This window comes from Melospiza melodia, chromosome 29 (genome assembly GCF_035770615.1).
Source record: "Melospiza melodia melodia isolate bMelMel2 chromosome 29, bMelMel2.pri, whole genome shotgun sequence".
Taxonomy (NCBI): Eukaryota; Metazoa; Chordata; class Aves; order Passeriformes; family Passerellidae; genus Melospiza; species Melospiza melodia.
In genome coordinates, this window is record NC_086222.1 from 481,853 (window position 1) to 500,325 (window position 18,473).

The following is an 18,473-nucleotide window of genomic DNA, read 5'->3' on the forward strand; positions in this document are numbered from 1 at the left end:
AAAGTCTGGTTTAATCCGTGTCTTCAAGTACTACTCTGATTTAAGTTGCGCTTTGCCAAAATCACCCTTTGGATGTGTTTATTCTGGGAGAATCCACTCCCAGAACAGGAATGGAGAAATACCTTTTCCTTGCTGGCCACACAGTACCCAAGAGGAGACAGTCCAAGTCCCTGTGACCTGAAATGCTGTCCCTGGCTCTTGTAATCCTAATCCTGCTGAAAATAGGAACAGAGTGTGGTGTACCTGGTGTAACACTCGCAGCCTGGCTGTAACAGCTCCTGATCTCCTCCCAAGAGCACTGAACTAACTACAACTAGGATTTTCCCCTTTTCAGGGTCAGAACACCCAACTTCATGGTCTGTCTTTGGGGTCCCACTGAGCAGTTTCTGCTGGTGAGGCTTTCCCTCCTACAGACACAGAGATGCACAGGCTCCCTCCTCTGCAGAGCAGCAATCGATGCACCCCGGGTGCCTTGGTGCAGTGCCCAGTGCTGGAGCTTGGGCAGTGGCAAGGATGGTGCTGGATAATTAATCCTGTCCCCAAGAGCTGCACACACCAACGAGCCGGAGCCATCAGAGGAAATAAAAGTCAGGAGGCATAAATGCAGCAGGATCAGATGGAGGTGGGTCCTTCCTGCCGGTGCTCGGAGGGAGCGAGGGAAGGAAAGGAGATGAGTGAGCACGCTGCCTGCTGCAAATATTGACAGAACCATTATGGGCATGTATAAAACTCCCATTTGCGTGATGCAAGCGGGATAGTCTTTGAATACTTCTGTCTCGAGGAATTCTTTATTTTGCCATAGAAGAAAAATGTTTTCATATTCTCTCCTGCCGTGCAGACCTGCAGCCCGGCGAGCCCTTTTGCCCTTGAGAGCCATAACATTATTTGTTAACATCTTTATGATGCCAAATGGTCTGTGCTAGAACGGGTGCCATTCTTTAGCTGGGAAACCATATGGCATGCCGAGTAATAAATAAGGTATTGTGATAGTTAATGAACCTAATTGCCAGCAAAGGCTTTAATACAGGGAATGTGCTGCTGAGAATTTAGCACCACATTAGAGATGCAGCAGAGCTCCTCTGACTTCTGAGGCTTAATTTAAGTTCTATATTGCAAACTCCAGAAAATAATTCCAAACCCTCCTGCTGGAAAAGCAACCTGCTGGTAGACTGTGATTATACTGAATTACTAAAATCGCAATCAATTTTATACACTCTGTTAACCCTTGCTGGGGAACTTGGCTCTCCAGGAGTGGAGGGGATGCCACTCCAAAGAGGCACCCGAGCCAAGTGAGTTGGAGCACCATGGTTTTCATCCTCACCATGACTGCTCATCTCCCCTGGCATGCACCCCTTTCCCTGGCCCATCTGCCTGCCAGCTAAGCTGACTGTGGGCAAAGCTGGGAAGAAAAGTCACAACTGTGAAAGGTCACCACTATTCCTCTGTGACCAACCAAGTAACTGCTGTTCCTGCGTCATGGTGACACAGCATGGCAGAAGTGCTGCTGCTGCCACTGCCTCGTGGCTCCCAGGAAATGCTCCTGTGGGCAGAGCAGCATAAACAAACCTAAAAATACAGTTAAACTTGCTTTTACTGGCTCACCTCAGAGCAAGGAAAGCTCTTCTGGCCTAACAGAATCCATGGCACTTCTACAGACTGGGAATGTGACCACAAGAGCCCCTCCAGTCCAGAACACCCAGGGATCACCTGCACGGATGCCAAGATGCCTCCTGTGCATCTGGGCATGGAGAGGCCACTGGTCCTCATGGGGTCTGTTAGAGCAGCAAGCAGGGAAGCCCAACACCAAGCATTCCCTGTTGGGCTGCTGTGCAGCACGCAGAAATCCTCAGAAAGACAAGGAGGGTACACTGGTGTTGGAGGGATATTTCCAAAGCCTGCAGCAAGCCCAGCTGCAAACATGGACCTGCTATCCATGGAGGAAGGATGTCCCTTGGCACAGGTCAGAGCCTGCACCTTCTCTGAGGTCTGCTCTGAACGCTCATCAGCATGGAAACCTACACTCTGACTCTGCACACCGTCCCCTGAAACAGCCTTTCTGCAGGAAAAGCTGCCCTTTTTAGGGATTCATCCTTCCCCAGAGCACCTTGGCTCCGCAGGGAGACACGGATTGCTTGGAGAAGAGCAGCGCTGCCCTCCAGGGCGGGCAGGGGAGGTTATTGGTTTCTTCCCTGCTCTGATTGCGCTCGGCTGCCCTGCAGTCACGTCCTCCTGTGGCAGCCCGGCCCTGCCAGGCAGGCACAGCCCGGCTGGAGGCGCCGGGAGGGAGGGCAGCAGGGGTCCCTGCTTGTGGGGCTGCCCCCTCCATCCCTGCCCACGGCTGCAGCCGGGCCTCGGGCACCTGCAGACCCCTCCTGGCCCGGGCTGCGGGCAGGAGGCACAGGGGGACACAGGGATGGCCAGGGCCAGCACAACGGCAGCACAGAACGGGCAGAGAGGCGAGATAAAGAGCGGCGCAGGGTGGATTTAATACTGTACATAAATACACTTTACAATCTGGAGAAGGCTCAGTGCTAAGAGGAAGCCATTGGAATATTTTATCGTGATGCAGATCGAGTGAAAAGACTGTGAATAAATAAAAGGGAAGATAATTATTTGATGGAGTTCTCTTAGGATATGCCACAGCGGGGAATACTTACAGAGAATACATATTACTAGAGAGACTCAGCTATTCAAGCATCAAACCAACCTATAAATTGTCAGAGGAGAAAATTGGAGGAGAGGAATGGATGGGGGTTTGGGCACCGGTCTCATCAGTAACGCCGGGTTGCGCTTTCCACCTTCCCCACTGCAATTCCCCCTGCCCGAGGAGCCACAGCCCCGAAAAAGGGAAGGCTGCCTCCAATAAATGTCTTTCAGGAATTACGGCCGAGCCACTACAGTACGGAGATGGTGTCGTTTATCTCCTGCCATCTGCATGGGCTCGTCGGGCCAGGGCGCAGCCGCCTGCACCTCAGCACAGGGAACCTCGTCTCTCCTGCCCCTCTGCAGGGTGAGCCCAGAGTGATGGTTTGTCCTGAACGATCCAGCCTCTCCAGGCACCACGCTCCTGTGTCTAAGCACATCCTCCAGGGCTGGCATTCACCTTGCTCCCATTTTGGAGGGAACCTCAGCACGGGCAGGGGTTCCCAGGTCCGGGACCAGGCTGGTGTATCCCCACGAGGCATTTCCCAGAACCTTCTCCCTCGAGCTGACAGACAGCTGTCGATCCCGAGCTCTGCCACGCTGGAATCCCTCGACCTCACTTCTTGCCCACTGCCAAGCCAAGGCTCTCCAGAAAAGGCACTGTGCCCGGCCCAAGGATGCTGCGCGCTCTCGCAGCTCTGCTCGGAGCGCTCCTCCTGCTTTCCCTGAGGTCAGAGTGCTTCCTAGAGGCAAGAGAGAGCCCGGCACAGCTCACACCAGCCCTGCTGCTGGCACCTGATCGCTGCTCCCGGGTCACAATCCCTCGGGAATTCTATAAAGATGGCACAGACAAAACCAAAACCGTGCTGATACAGGGTCCGTGGAGGACAGCTTCTTGTACAGCTTGTTTAATACGGTACCACTCATGTGATTTTCTCTTTCCCCCCACTACTCTTGGCCCTGTTCCCTAGGAAAGCGCCCCCAGACCCATGCCCTCCCTCCTGGAGGCCGGTGGGACAGGGGTGAGCACCGGCAGGGAGCTGGGCACGCCCCACTCCTGCCAGCCTGGCACCAGCCCCGGGTCTGTGTGGGTGCCAGCAGCTCACACCCGTTCCTCAAGGCCTGATGCCATCAGCTCTGAACACGTCCCATCCCTGTGGGACTGAAGGGAACCTTCGGCTCCTTTGTGGGATGATGTAAGCGACAGCCTGCGGTTCAAAGAGGCAGCCTCAGGTAATTAGCAGAGGTGCTCATTATTTTAAGCGAGCCTTGCCACTGCCTCCAGAGCCCCGAGCAGGAGCAAAGCTGGTCTGGAGCACGGGCTACCTTTAAGTCTGGCTCAGACAATACAATCAAAGGCAGCCTGACAGCGGCAGGTCTCCCTCCCTCCGCCTGCCAGAAGGGAATTGCTCACTCACCTGCACCCAGAATAGGACTTTGTCCCTGTTCCTGTCATTAATTTATGGCCTGTGAATTAGTGGGGCCCCAGAGACGCACAGAGCCCACCTGTTCCCCTGCCTGGCTCTGACATTTGGAGCAGGTACTGGCAAATGGTCCCATAAAGCATCCGCCAGCGCGGGCTGCCAGCGTGTGCCCGCCCTGCCCTGCTGCAGGCCGGGGCTGAGGGCACCCGGCCTGCCTCTGGGGATGGGCACCGGCAGCCAAGGCTCTTAGCAATACCTCTCCTTCTTCCCTGAAAAAGCAGCTTTAGTGCAGTGCTGGGTGCTCAAAGGGATGAGACAAAGCACCCCGCTTTGGTGATGGGCAGGGCACACGCAGGAGGGACAAACAGCAGCCCCCAGCCCGTGTCACCCTTTCAGCAGGGGTTGTTCCCACCCTGGTGTCCCTGCATTTACCCCAAATGCACCACGCTGCTGTAATCACTGCCATTCTGGACTCAAACAAACCGGCCCTGAACGCTTTTCTGTTCTGTTAAAGGGATGGGAGGAGGGCGGTTTAAAGCTGCCATCGCTATAATGCAAGGAAATTACCATGTAGGGTCTGAAAGCTGCACTCAATATCCCACACCTTTCCCAAGCCTTTGTGTCAGGACAGCCCCAGAATAAGGGCAGCAGGCTGGGGGCTGCAGCAGGAGCCCCCACTCCTCCCTTAGGGCCACCACCCGTGCAGGGGTGCCTGGTGTCCCCTTCCCAGAGCCCTGCAGGACCAGCAGCACACTGAGCCCTGCTCTGCCAAAGAACAAAGGCACTGGCATTGGTGTCCACAAGCCTGACTGGCTCTGGTCATGGACACCTGAGCCTGTGTCAAGCACAGCACTTCTCCAAAGCATTCCAGAAAATGGGCAGGAGGGTAAAAGAGCTCCTCAATGTTCCCATGGAAATAAAAACTATGGGGTGGTTAGAAACAACACAGCCGCGTCAGACCTAAACCCACAGGAACCTCAACATCTGACCTCTTTATTTTTTGGCTCTTAGAACAGGAAAAGCAGAGAGACTCCATGCAAACCATAGGTAAAGAAAGTTTTTTACAAATACCCTGCAAACAACCCATAGGAGAGCAAACTCTGCACCCAGGACAGCCTTGGCTCCAAGGCTCCACGATGGCAGTGCCCAGAACCAGCCCAGCTCACCCTGAGCTCTCCACAGCCCCTTCCACACCCCCCAGAGCCATAGGACATGCATCTGGGGCTGGAATGCCCCGGCTGAGCGACCTGCTGCTGCCAGGGCTCCTCTGCAGAGCTCTGCACCTTCGGGCAGAGGAGACACAGAGGTTTGGGATGAATCACACCGTGATATGCAGGCAAAGTCCCATTAATGGAACCACTCCGAGGCACTGCAGCTCCTAGTCAAGTGCTGGGAGCTGGAAGCCATATTTATGAGTGAGATATATCCGCAGAGGGAGCAATAAACTGCAAAGCAAAGTATGAAGGTTTGCAGCAAACGCTGTAAAGTTTTACACTCCCGAAAACTGGGAATAAAAGATGTACCCATTTAAAGCAGAGTGGATGGAAAGGGTTTGCACAGGACTATAAAACAGCCTTATAACAGTTAATTGCTACTTTCTTGTTGCAGCCCAGAGAAAAGAAGGGCTTAAATCCTTGTTGAAGAGTGGGAGCACAGAAAGGAGAGTGAGAAGCAGGGAGAGGGGCGCAGGGAACGGGAACCTTTTGTTTGGGGTCCTCTACAGCACGCGGAGAGGAGATGCCTTTTGTTCCTGGCACTGGGCTGCTCCCGCTGCCTCTGTGGGCAGAGCCTTGGGGAGCCAGGCCTGGGCAGGGGCCAGCAGCACGGCCAGGTGTTAATTACACATCCCTTAACGAAGATCCCACTGATGCCCATGCGACAGAGACTCGGCCGAACGTCCAGCCCTGGGAGGAAAGGGCACGGCAGTGGGTGGATTCCCCTGACTCTGGCAGGCACAACATTTCTGACCTCAGAATTACAGGGGAAGACTCAAAATGTCTTCTGCAACAACTGAAACAATCAGCCACCTTCCACCAACCCCCACAAAAGCACCAGCACCCACTCAAAGGACACCCATCCTTACCACAGCATCTCCCCAGGCCAGTGCTCCACTGCACGAGCTGGCTGCTCCCAAACCTCCTCGGGGACACCAACAGGGGCTGTGCCCATGCAGAGACCACGTACAGCCTCATCCAAAGCCTCGAGGTGCTGCAAACACCCAAATACCCCGCTCCAGCTCCCTGTGCCCTTTAGAACCTCCCAGCTGCTGCACAGGTGAGGGGACGGGGCCAAGGTGCTCCCCCGTAGGCTGGGGGGGCTCCCCTCCTCCCTCCCCAGCCTTCTGCAGGCGCTGCTCGTTTGTGTGTGATTGTCCCTGCCTGCAGTGGCAGATTTTGTGCGATATCCAGCAAAGCAGAGCCCTGCATTGCTCCCTGTAAACACTGAGATGCTGTTTCCACCCATCAGAGCAGCACTTAGGTGGAGATGACAATGGAGCTCGTGCAGCCCTAATCACACACTTTGATTGAAATAGGAGTACGGGGGGAAATGGAAATCAGATGTCTGGAGCCAGGCTCTCATGGGGATGGGAAGCTGCAGCCTCAGAGCCATTCTGGGCACTGCCACGAGCCTGGGGGTGGCTCTTTGGGCTGACCTAATCGTGGCCTTCTGGTGCCTGAAGGGAGCCTGTTTGGAGTTTCTGCTACTTACAGCCTGGAGTGACAGGGCATGGGACAAAGGCTTCACACTGACAGAGCAGGTTTAGATCAGACATTAGGAAGAAATCTTTCCCTGTGAGGGTGGCAGGCCCTGGCACAGGCTGCCCACAGAGGCTGTGGGTGCCCCTGGATCCCTGGCAGTGCCCAAGGCCAGGCTGGATGGGGCTTGGGGCAGGCTGGGACAGTGGGAGATGTCCCTGCCATGGCAGGCAGTCCCAGGACATGCCAGGATTCTGTGATTCCCAGGCTGGCAGTGCCAGGCTGGCAGGGAGGGCAGTAAGTCTCTCCAGCTCTGAGATGCTCTGCCACTCCTGCTCAGAGGCCTCTGGGCGCTGACAGTTTGTGCTTTAATCCCCAGATCGTGCCATTCAGTGACAAAATCAGGCTCTGAGGATGGAAAGCAAAGCACAGCACTGGCAAACGCCCCTGGGCCAGCTCGCCTGGCCAGCAGGGCTCTCACAGAGCCCCGTGTCCCAGGGCTGCAGTAGCAGGGAGCATTGATTGCTGGCTTTGCTGTCAGAAGAAAACCTCTTTGCCACGTTCATCTTTCTAGCTGACGTCCTTTTCCCGCCTGACACGCTCAGCAGAGGGTTTGGCAGCGGCGGGCCCGGCTGGGTGAGGGTTTGTAAAGCAAACACACCTTGGCTCTCCACTCACACCCGCTCGTTTGGCGATGGCGCCGCAGCTCCTCTGCTGTCACTTCTAACGGTGGATCCTTAAAAAAGCAAGGGCCAATTACACAGATTTGGAGCCGGTAATGAGCCTAAAACCGTTTGATCATTTCGGCTCCAGCTGGGCGAGTGGGAGGAGGACGAGATGCTGCGGGACGCGCGATGCTGAAGCGCGGGGCTCTGCTGCCTCTGTGCGGCGGGGATGGCGAGGAGCGGTGCCCGCCGGTCCCTGTCCCTGTCCCCGTTCCTGTCCCTGCCCCTGTCCCCGTCCCTGTCCCCTCCGGGCGGCTCCGGAGCGATTACTGTGGGGAAAAGCTGGTGCCCCACCATGCACCAGCTCCTGCTTGTGAGCACTTCCAGGAGATCATCACCTCGAACTACACCGAGCAGAACTGCCAGAGCTGGGAGTGGAAAGCAGGAGCCTTCCACTGGGAGCCAGTGGTGAAATGTGTATGTGAGCTGGAAGGGGACACTGAGGCTGGTGTCCTACTGCCCTCACCAACCAGGCACAGGCAGGAGCCCGCAGGCACAGATGCTAAATATCCACAGAATGAGTCTTCATCTATTTACTTTTGCATTGTCTTGCCAGGGAGAGGTGGGCTGAGAAGCAGGAGAAACTGAGGAAGAAGGTGAAGCAAAAAAACCTCCAAACTCCCTGAATAAGTACACCGCCCCCATCTTCTATATAGTTGAAACTGGCAAGTGAATTATATGAAATCTCAGCAATATTTCCAAATGCCTGCTCATTAAGAGTGAAAGAGGGCAGCCAAAGAATGGGCTTTTCCTCCCAAAGCAAAAGTTTCCTGGTTTTGGACTTTGCTCCTTTTAAGAGCAAAAAGGGCAGAAAACAGCGGCACAAACAAACACACCAGGACTCCAGGAGCATCTCTGAAGCACCTGACGGGGCTCCTGTTCTCTCACTGTGATTTCTCAAGCCTGGGTTGGGTGAGGCTGTGCCAGGCAATGCCTGAGCCCACCCGCTCCTTCCCGCCTCTGGCCAGGGCTGTGGCACGTGGAATGAGCCACGATGGCCACAATGGCACATGGAACGAGCCAGACGGCCAGGACGGCATGTGGAATGAGCCACAATGGCCAGGATGGTCACAATGTCACACGGAAGGAGCCACGATGGCACGGGCATCACCTGCTCCCAGCCAGGCCCGAGGGGACCCAGGCAGGGAAAACGGGCATAGCGAGGTAAACGGGGCTCCAGGGAAATTAAGGCAAAGTGGAAGTCCTGGCAAAGCAAGGTAATAATTCCCTTTCTGAACGAGTGACTGTTTGGAATTTAACCAGGCGAATGCGATTAAACCAAATGGATATAAATTCTAGGTGCGGCGGCGAGTAATGAAGTGGAGAAAATGAACAGCACCCAATTAACAAGGAAATCGGATCTGCTGCAACGCGAGGGGATCTAATGAAAAATGAAGGCTCAACTGCCCCTCTCAAAATGTTTCCAGATGGAGAACGCCCGTTTCACATCCAGCATCTTCTGGGATGCCCAGGGGGCTGCGGTGCCTGGGGAGAGCTGAGGATGCTCGGAGGAGTGAAATCCCTGGGAAGGCCGTGCGGGCACGGCCCGGCCGCTCCATGGCACCGAGCCCGGGAGGAGCCCCGGCGTTACCCCCCGTGTCCCCCCGCAACCCCCCGGGCTCTGCCCCGCTCCCCCATCCCATCCGCGGGTTTAGCCCGCAGCCCGGCTTTCCCCGGCCGATCACACCGTTCCGTTCCACGGCAGCGTGCCCATAACGGGGAGACAAACCGGACAAACCCGGCACCGGCGGCCAGGCGGGACCGGGCGCAGCTCCTGACAGGGACGCGCTGTCGCGACAGCGGGGCCGCCGCACGTGCGGCATCAACGACTGTCCCGCGGCAAGCGGGGCTCATTGCCCATCATTCGTTAATTACAGGGGATCCCCGGGGCCCGTCCCGCCCGGGTCCTGCGCCCACAGCAGCCGGTGGTGACGAGGCCCCGGTCCTGTCCACGTTCCCTTTCCCGTTGCCCTGCTGCCATGGCCCCGTTCTCGCTGCCATTGCCCTGTTCCCGTTCCCTTTGCCCCGTTCCCGTTTCCCTGGTCCCGTTCCCCCGTTCCTGTTCCCATTGCCCCGTTCCTGTTGCCCCGTTCCCCCGTTCCTGTTCCCATGGCCCCGTTCCCGTTTCCCTGGTCCCGTTCCCCCGTTCCTGTTCCCATTGCCCCGTTCCTGCTGCCCCGTTCCCGTTCCCCCGTTCCTGTTCCCATTGCCCCGTTCCCTTTGCCCCGTTCCCGTTCCCCCGTTCCTGTTCCCATTGCCCCGTTCCCTTTGCCCCGTTCCCGTTCCCCCGTTCCTGTTCCCATTGCCCCGTTCCTGTTGCCCCGTTCCCCCGTTCCTGTTCCCATGGCCCCGTTCCCGTTTCCCTGGTCCCGTTCCCCCGTTCCTGTTCCCATTGCCCCGTTCCCTTTGCCCCGTTCCCGTTCCCCCGTTCCTGTTCCCATTGCCCCGTTCCTGTTGCCCCGTTCCCAGTCCCGTTCCCATTGCCCCGTCCCCGTGGCCCCGCCCCTGCCGGAAGGGGCGGCCCCCGCACGCACGTGACGGTGACGTCACGCGAAGCGCCGCGCGGGGCAGGGGGGGAGCAGCGGCTGGGGGCGCGCGCGCTCAGATCTCGGCGCGGCCATGGGGGCAGCGGCAGCCGAGGCGAACCGGACGCTCTTCGTGGGGAACCTGGACCCCAAGGTCACCGAGGAGCTCATCTTCGAGCTCTTCCACCAGGTACCGCCCGGCGCCCGCGCTGCGTGTACCGGGGGAGGGCGCGGCGGGGGGGCCGCGGCCGCCATGGCCGGCGGGGCTACGGCGGCCGCCGCGGGACAGGGTTCGGCGGGGCGCACGTGCGCGGCGGCGGCGGCCGCTGCCTCCTGGTGTTTGCCTAACGCCTTCGCCCCCGGTGCCAGGCGGGGCCCGTGATCACCGTGAAGATCCCGAAGGACCGGGATGGACGGCCCAAGCAGTTCGCCTTCGTCAATTTCAAGCACGAGGAGTCGGTGCCGTACGGGCTGCGGCTGCTCAACGGGATTAAGCTGTACGGGCGGCCCATGCGCATCCAGTTCCGATCAGGTACCGGAGACACCTTCACCCCCTTTGCAGGGGGACGTGAACTGATGTCAGCTGCCCTAGCCTGCAGCAGTCACGGGTAAATTGCAGGAGCCTCTCACCAAGGGGTCCCTCACCTGCCGGCTCTGCTTCCCTCACATCCTCCTGTCCCGGTGCTTCGACCAGGGACCTGGACCTCCTGTCCCTCATGGCCAGTGTAACCCCTTGGCTGAGCCTTCTCTGTGGGTTTTTATTGGATGTTCCTGCAGCACCTCCAAGATCTGCTCTAAATTATACGAGCAGCAAAAATCTCGTCTGATCGTGGTTACATGAGGCACATTGGCTACAATATCTCTGCCCTTTCTGGTGGGAACTAAGATTGCAGTGCTTTTGCAGATCACTGATGAAACTTGAGAGCCAATTCAAAATGTGTTGATTTTCTGCAAGTTCACTTCACACCTCATTTCCTTAACTGGTGTTTGTGCGTCTCCTGAATTATTTGTCTCTCCGCAGGGAGCAGTCATGCAGCCCAGGATATCAATCCATCCTGTTCCCAGCTCGGAGCTCCTGGCACCAGCCTTCCTGGGATGCCTCATCCAGCATCCAACTGCAGCAGGTACGAGTGTGGCCAGCACAGGAGTGTGCAGTGGAGGCAGACATTGCATGGTTTGCTGTGTTCCTGCCTACTTCCAAGGGCAGTTTGGTGTTTCCTTCCCGTGGAGGGAGCACCAGTGGGATGTAGATGCCCTGTTGTGTGTTTAAGGCTGACACTGCTGCTGTGTTTTCGCTGCAGGTATGAGAGGGTTCCAGATGGCATGGGCGCACCGGGGTACCCGTCGAGCCTGCAGAGACAAGCGGTGGTACGTGCTCACTCACAGCTGGTGGGAATACACGGCTGGAGGGCCGGAATGGCACTTGCAGATGATGTAAAGCTCCTGGCACAGAAGGGGCCAGCTGGGAGGGCTCTGGGCGATGTAAGGGTCTGGTGTGAGCAGTGTGGGCTGGAGGAGGCTCTGGGCAGTGTAAAGGTTCTGGTGTGAGCACTGTGGGTTGGAGGCCAGCCCGGGGTTTGGTTCAGGCACTCCCCCAGGCAGTGAGCGTGCCACACCGAGCCCCCTGTCTGTGTTTCCCCTCCAGATGAACAGCGTGGCCCGGCAGCAGCCCCAGTTTGGGGGCAAGTACGGGGAGCAGCCCGGCTTTGCCCCTCCCGGCTACCCGCACTCGTTCCACGGCCTGCCCGGCTCCCCGGGGCCGCGGCGCCTGGAGGGGCCGCGCAAGGCCCGCCTGGGCGCCCACCCCTACGGCCCCGACGGGCGCCACTTCGGCCGCGAGCGCTTCGGGGACGGCGGCCCCGAGTACGGGCGCGGCAAGCACGACGACTACGGCTTCGAGGAGAGGGGCCACGAGGGCGAGCACCACTACCGGGGCCGCGAGGAGCACTACGAGGACAGGCACCGCGACGGCTGGAGCTACGAGCACCGCAGGGACAGCTACAGAGAGGCCAAGTGGCACTCGGCGCGCCACTGAGGGACTCGAGGGCGAAGCAAACGTGACCTGTTTCTCACTGAGAACATGTACAAACCTCCCACCCCCCAAAACCCCCCCAGTGAAGTCACCTTTTAGTGTTTGTAAAAATACCAGCAGTGCAGTCCTGCCAAACTCCGGTCTCAGTATTAAATGTGTTAACGCACACTTCAGGGCTTTTCACGGGGTAGGGAAGCCGTGGAGAAACCACCACACTGACATTTGTCACAGATAAGTGCTGTTAGTATTTTTTTAGGAGAAAGGAACATCTGTGTCAGATGGAAGGGTCTGGCATTTTAAGCAGAGTTGAGGTGGGACAGATGCTGCCCGACATCTGTAACATTCCTCATGGTTTTTATACAGTCACAGAATCACATTTTGGTTTGGGTTGGTAGGTACATTAAAGATCACCTCACTCCAACCCCCTGCCAGAGGCAGGGACACCTTTCACCAGCCAGGCTGCTCAGAGCCCCATCCAGCCTGGCCTTGAACGCTTCCAGTGATGGAGCATCCACAATTTCTGTGCGTAACTTGTTACAGTTCCTAAGCACTCTCACAGTAAAGAATCTTTTCCTAATATGTAATCCGCACCTACTCTCTTTCAATATGAACCCATTCCCCGTTGTCCATTTAAAATACAGTATTGTTTTGAAGAACATTAAAAGTCTCCCTGGGGAAAGCCCCTGGGTGAACCTCCGCCTTTGAGGCCGGGGCAGCGGAGCTGCTCCGTGGCACCGGTAACGGCAGGAGCGCCCCTGGCCACCGTGGACTACATCTCCCAGCAGCCCTTGCGGCGCACCCCCCCCCTATGGCGCGTAGGCGGCGGCGCGGGGGTCGCCGGGAGCTGTAGTGCGGCGGCGATGCTGGGCGGCGGCCGCGCCGGCCTGGGCCGCCTGCGGATCTGCGCCGGGCGGTTGTGGCGGGGCCGGCGGAGGGCGGCGGCCATGGCCGGCGGCGACATGGGGCAGCGCATGGTCTGGGTGGACCTGGAGGTGCGGGGCGGCGGCGCGGGGCGGCGGGGGGCGCGGGGAAGCAGCGGACGGGACGGGGGGCGCGGGCCCCGGGCGCGCTGACGCTGCCGCTCGCCCCTGGCAGATGACGGGCCTGGACGTGGAGAAGGACCAGATCCTGGAGATGGCGTGTCTGATCACCGACTGCGACCTCAACGTGCTGGCCGAGGTGAGCCGCGCGGGCCCCGCGGGCAGTGCCGGCGATGCTGGAGCAAAGTAACGCCGGGGTCCCGGCTCCGGCCGCGCCGGGATCGCCGCTCGCACCGGGAGCGTGGGAGCGCACCGGAGCGCGGGGCTGCGTCACGGTGCGCGGTGTGCCTGCAGCCGGCGCTGCCCGCCTCCGCCTGCGCTCGGCACCCAACTTCCACGGGCCCCTAAACTTCTTGTGCCATTACCTTGTGCTTCCCTTCCCCGCCAGGGCCCGAACCTGATCATCAACCAGCCCGACGAGCTGCTGGAGAGCATGTCCGAGTGGTGCAAGGAGCATCACGGGAAGGTAAAAACCCTGCTCGGCCTCGGCCGCCCTGGGAGCGACGGGTGATTCCGAGAGATGAGCTGCAGCGCGAGTAATGCTGAGAGATGAGCTGCAGGGCGAGTAATGCTGAGAGTTCGGCTGCAGCACGAGTAATGCTGAGAGATGAGCTGCAGCACGAGTAATGCTGAGAGTTCGGCTGCAGCACGAGTGATGCTGAGAGTTCGGCTGCAGCATGAGTAATGCTGAGAGATGAGCTGCAGCACAAGTGCTGCTGAGAGATGAGCTGCAGGGCGAGTAATGCTGAGAGATGAGCTGTAGAACGTGTAATTCTGAGAGATCAGATGCAGGACGTGTAAATCCTGAGTGATCAGCTGCAGCACGTGTAGTTCTGAGCGATTAATTCTGATAGATCAGCAGCAGTGCAGCTGCCTCAGCAGGGACAATTCCTGTGCTGAGCAGTTCGCAGCCACAGAGAGGGGTTCAAAGACAGGAGACAGTGTCTCTCTTATTTTGTATTGAGGAGCCTGTGTGGAGTGTTTTGCCCAAGGTCTCACGAGTCATCTGTGGCAGGGTTCAGGCTGCTCTCAGGGATCCTTAGCCTGCAGCTTCCAGCTTGCCTGAAGCAGCCTGTGCTTTGCAGCCTGGTTTCTGATAAGTTGGAGGAGTGCTGGAAGCTGCTCCCTGGTCTGGGAGCTGGAAGCATCAGCCCAGCAGCAGCAGTGAGCTCCCCTGGGAGGGCTGGAGCAGGCAGAGGGGCAGAACAGGATCTGTCACTCAGGGATGTGCCTCTGGCTCACATCTCGCAGGGCAGGGGCTCAGCCTCCTTTCTCCCAGGGGGACAATTGGGGTTTGGTTCCTTGGTCCCCACACAGAGCTGCTGGCCACCTCCTGCCTCTGTGGGAGCCCTGGTGCAGGCTGGGCTGGGTTCAAATTCTGACAGCTCCTCCAGATGGGGTCTTGCATAAAACAATTCAAAATCATTCCAGTGGGGAAGGGGGAGGTCAAGCTTGAATGCCTGAATAAGAGCAGGTGCAGGATTGGTGCAGAACAGTCCAGAGCCAGTCAAAGGCAGATTTCTCCCTGTGGACTCTGGTGCATGTTTACAGGACTCCAGGCTTTTGCCTGTCCCCTCAGCCCTGTAGGCCTTGTGGATTTTTTAACTGAAAGCTTCACTTTTGCAGCAAGAGATTATTTTTAGTTCTTTAGGCCACCAAACAAAGGTTCCTCTTTGCCAGCAGCAAGAGAGCAAATGGATTTTCCAGTCCCTGATGATGAATTGAAATTCAAGTTAGTTTTCAATTAAGGGCTGAAGTTTTAAGACATCCATAACCCCCCTCTCCTCCCCTTCGGCATCTTGCTCTCCCTGGGAAGAATTAGAAGAGTTTGAGAAATGAATATTAATTTACTGTGATGGGTGCTTCTCCCTGCCCCAGTCGAGGATTCCAGCTCAGCCTCGGCTCAGGAGTGAACTGGAGATGGAAGCATGCGTCCTTGCTGCTCCTGAGGAGCTACTTATTTTTAATTGACTAAGAGAAGAGAAGCAATTAGAATATAGATGAAAATGCTGCCACATAATGAATTTTTTAACCACCACTTGGATCTGTCAAGTAGATTTTTGCTGCACAGTCGTGGAAATATATAGCGTAGCCAGATGGAAATAAATCACTGAGAACACTTGGAGAGGATTTGACATTTAGCAATTGAAAAAAAAAAAAAACAGGGAGGAACTTTTCTGATTTATAGGAATCTTGATGAAGCCTGAAGGCAGGATCCTGTTTATTTGTGTTCACTGGTAGCTGCTGCTCCCTGCTGGGGAGGTGAGGGCCTCTCCTGGAGCAGGGATGTGTGGGGAGGTAGCGCTCTGCTGGCTCAAGGATGTGCAGGTGGATCAACAACGCCTCACATCTTGGTAACTGGAAAGAGCTCTGAGCAAAGGAATCAAAAAAAGGGAAGGAAAACGTCCCAAACCACGCAGGAAGGTCAGTGCTGTCAGCACTATTTACCTGCCTCGGATTTCCTTCCCAAGCAGGAGGTCCCTGGGGAGAGCAGAGGCTGGGGGTGCCCCAGGGACTGAGATGCAGAGTCCAGGAGGCACCTGGGGGACCAGCAGCACTCCAAGGGCTGACCTTTCACTGCAGAGTTAAACATTTACCTGAGAACTGGAGCGTTCCTGGCAGTGTCTGTGACAGGGTGTTTCTGATTTATGGCTTGGCTCTGTTTTGCAGTCTGGCCTTACTAAGGCGGTGAAGGAGAGTAAAATCTCGCTGCAGCAGGCAGAGTACGAGTTCCTGTCCTTCGTGCGGCAGCAGACACCCCCAGGGCTCTGTCCTCTCGCAGGTGAGGCACCTTCTGTCTGCACATCATCCATCCATCCTGCACTCCCAGCACCCCCTGGCACGTGGAGCAGGCATGGGTTCCTCTTCTGTGCTCTGTTCCTCCCTGGCTATGCAGCCAAAGGCTGAATAAGGATCTTCCAGGTATCCTGTTACCCAGAATTTCATATATTTAATATATGATCTTGGGACAGATCATATATGCTGAGTGGAATTAATACCAATGGCCACTTTCACTTGGTGAAAAACCCGATGTTGGCACAATTCTGTGATATTTATCTGCGTGACACAAATTGTGGGAGTAGTAACAGAGGAATTACTAGAGGTATTAGTGTTAAACCCCATGTGATCCTGCAATGAAAATCTGACAAACCTTTACAATCATATTTGCTAGAAAATGGGATAAATGAGCTGCTTGTGAATGGCTTTTCTTCCCCTGTGATCTCTCCCAGCTCGCTCCGCCTGCCGCTCGTTTCCATGTTGTTCTGTTTTCCTCTGTTTGAAGAAACATCTTGTTTGTGTCTTTGTAGGTAACTCTGTTCATGCAGATAAGAAATTCCTTGACAAATACATGCCACAGTTCATGAGGCACCTTCATTACAGGATCATTGATGTGAGCACTGTCAAGGAGCTTTGCAGGTGAGCGTTCCCCCAGTTAAGTGGTTTGAGAGGTACCCCTGGGGTGCCCATTTGTGGTGCTGGGGCTCTGCAGATCAAGCAGGGGGACTGGCAGGGCCGTGGCTTCTCTGGGTGTCAGTGGAACCAGGGTTCCTTCACCAGGTGTAACAAACCCGCAGCAGCCACCAGGTGTGCCTTTGGATCCCAGCTTTCTTTCTAAGTGGCAATTCTTGTGCTCACAGGCGCTGGTATCCGGAGGAATACGAGTTTGCACCAAAGAAGGCTGCTTCTCACAGGTGAGCTCTGTGCCTCCGTCTCTGACAGCAGGGCTGGTCCTGCAGAGAACTCTGCTCTTCCTGAGCAGGATATGTGAATTCCAGCATCCTGGGGCTGATGCAGGTGGAGATGGCTTCTGCACCCTGTCAGATGTTTGAATTCTCCCGTCCAAAGCCTAGATAGCGTAGGGAAAGGGATTATTAAAACCCAGAGAACCAGAAGTTTCCTCAGCCCTTCTGTTTCACTCTGCTCTTCAAAGTGCATGTTTGTTGACCATGCAAACAGTCACTTAATGGGGGTCATCTGCCCTTTTTTTGGGCAGAGGTGGTCACAGAAACACAAAAATTTCAGAACTGTGAATGGAGGAGTGAGAGTCCTGCTCGTGCCTATTTCCTGAGCTTGGAATATGCCAGAGAGGTGGCAGGAAGGAGCCAGGGAGCCTCTGTGGCTCCACTCTGATGTGCCCATGCTGGGCAGAAGGAGGCTCTGGTGCACACGCAGGAGGAGGAGGAGGGCTGGCTGCCACAGGGGTCCTGGCTGAAGCCGTGGTTGATGTGCTGCTGCAGGGAGCTGAGCCCTGAGCGTGCCCTGGCTGGAGCTGGGCAGCTCTCTGGAGCCCTGGCTCTTCCCTCGGGTGGAATTGTTTCTGACAGCCAATGCTGGTTTCCAGCAGCTGTGTCCCAGGCTGACATAAACTAATCAGCTGTGAGTTACTCCCTGCCACCTTGGCACCACTGGACTTTTATTGCTTCCCTGAGACAATGAGTGTTATTTTCATGCCTGACAGATGCACCTTCCTGTGCATCAGTTTGGTTTCCTGCAGCCTGGAAGTTTTCAGCGGCATTAGGATGTGGGCATAGCTGGAGATGTACCCCGGCTCTTTGAAACCCTCCTTAATTCTCTTTCAGAGCACTTGATGACATCAGGGAAAGCATCAAAGAACTCCAGTTCTACAGAGACCACATCTTCAAGAGGAAAACGGATGAGAAGAAAAGGAAACTGATTGAGAATGGGGAAAGTGACAAAGCTGCCAGCTGATTTCCCCTCCCGCCACACCAGCCCGTAGCACACACTAGATGCGTCTCCTGGTTTTCTTTTGTTTGCCAGTCTCTTGGGAAGCTGCCCCCTGGGTTACCTTGTTTCTTACCAGCTGTTCAATGCAGACAGAAGCCTGAGTTGCTGCTGCTTTTCAGTTTGAGCGGGGAATGGGCACGCTGGGCCTCGGCAGCGCCGGGCTCGGATGTTCAGGTAAAACACGCTGTTTGATACTCCTTGCACCTGCTTTTGGGTGCAGTCTTTCACGACACAATAAAAGAGGTCAGTTGAAAGATGGTGGTTTTGGACAGCCTTTCTTTGGTGCTGCCCACGCTGCTGCTGCTCCCCTGGGCTGTCCTGGAGCGGGAGCTGCCGGCCCACGAAGCGGAGGGTGCAATGGAGCGCGGGCGTGCAGCTCCCAGGCATGTTTTTATTATGGGCATTAATAATAACGGCCATCCAGGGCTTCTCAATCCTGCTGATTGTTGGAACACCTGCTCTGCCAGCCCTGGGAATGACTGTTATTGCAGAGAGGCCGTTAAAATGGTTAATGGGGCAAATAAATGAGTCTGTGAAATGTCTCTCTCCTGTGTCACCAACTCCCAGGTAAGTTGGCAATTCCAGAGAGGTTGGGCAGGCTTGGAGCAGGGCAGAGCTGAGGGACGTCCCTACACAGGGTTG

At 56.4% G+C, this 18,473-nt stretch overlaps 2 protein-coding genes across 2 annotated transcripts; both read left to right on the forward strand.

Moving 5' to 3' along the window:
- Positions 1 to 10,086: 10,086 nt before the first annotated feature.
- On the forward strand, positions 10,087 to 12,743 carry RBM7 (RNA binding motif protein 7). The gene is made up of 5 exons (XM_063178287.1): positions 10,087 to 10,203; positions 10,383 to 10,545; positions 11,035 to 11,137; positions 11,315 to 11,381; positions 11,659 to 12,743. The coding sequence occupies exons 1-5, from the start codon at positions 10,108 to 10,110 to the stop codon at positions 12,046 to 12,048; spliced, it is 819 nt and encodes a 272-aa protein (XP_063034357.1). The 5' UTR covers positions 10,087 to 10,107; the 3' UTR covers positions 12,049 to 12,743.
- A 162-nt stretch (positions 12,744 to 12,905) lies between these two features.
- Positions 12,906 to 18,085, forward strand: REXO2 (RNA exonuclease 2). Its single transcript, XM_063178289.1, has 7 exons — positions 12,906 to 13,037; positions 13,141 to 13,224; positions 13,474 to 13,551; positions 15,756 to 15,867; positions 16,394 to 16,502; positions 16,724 to 16,777; positions 17,666 to 18,085. The coding sequence occupies exons 1-7, from the start codon at positions 12,906 to 12,908 to the stop codon at positions 17,793 to 17,795; spliced, it is 699 nt and encodes a 232-aa protein (XP_063034359.1). The 3' UTR covers positions 17,796 to 18,085.
- Positions 18,086 to 18,473: the final 388 nt, after the last annotated feature.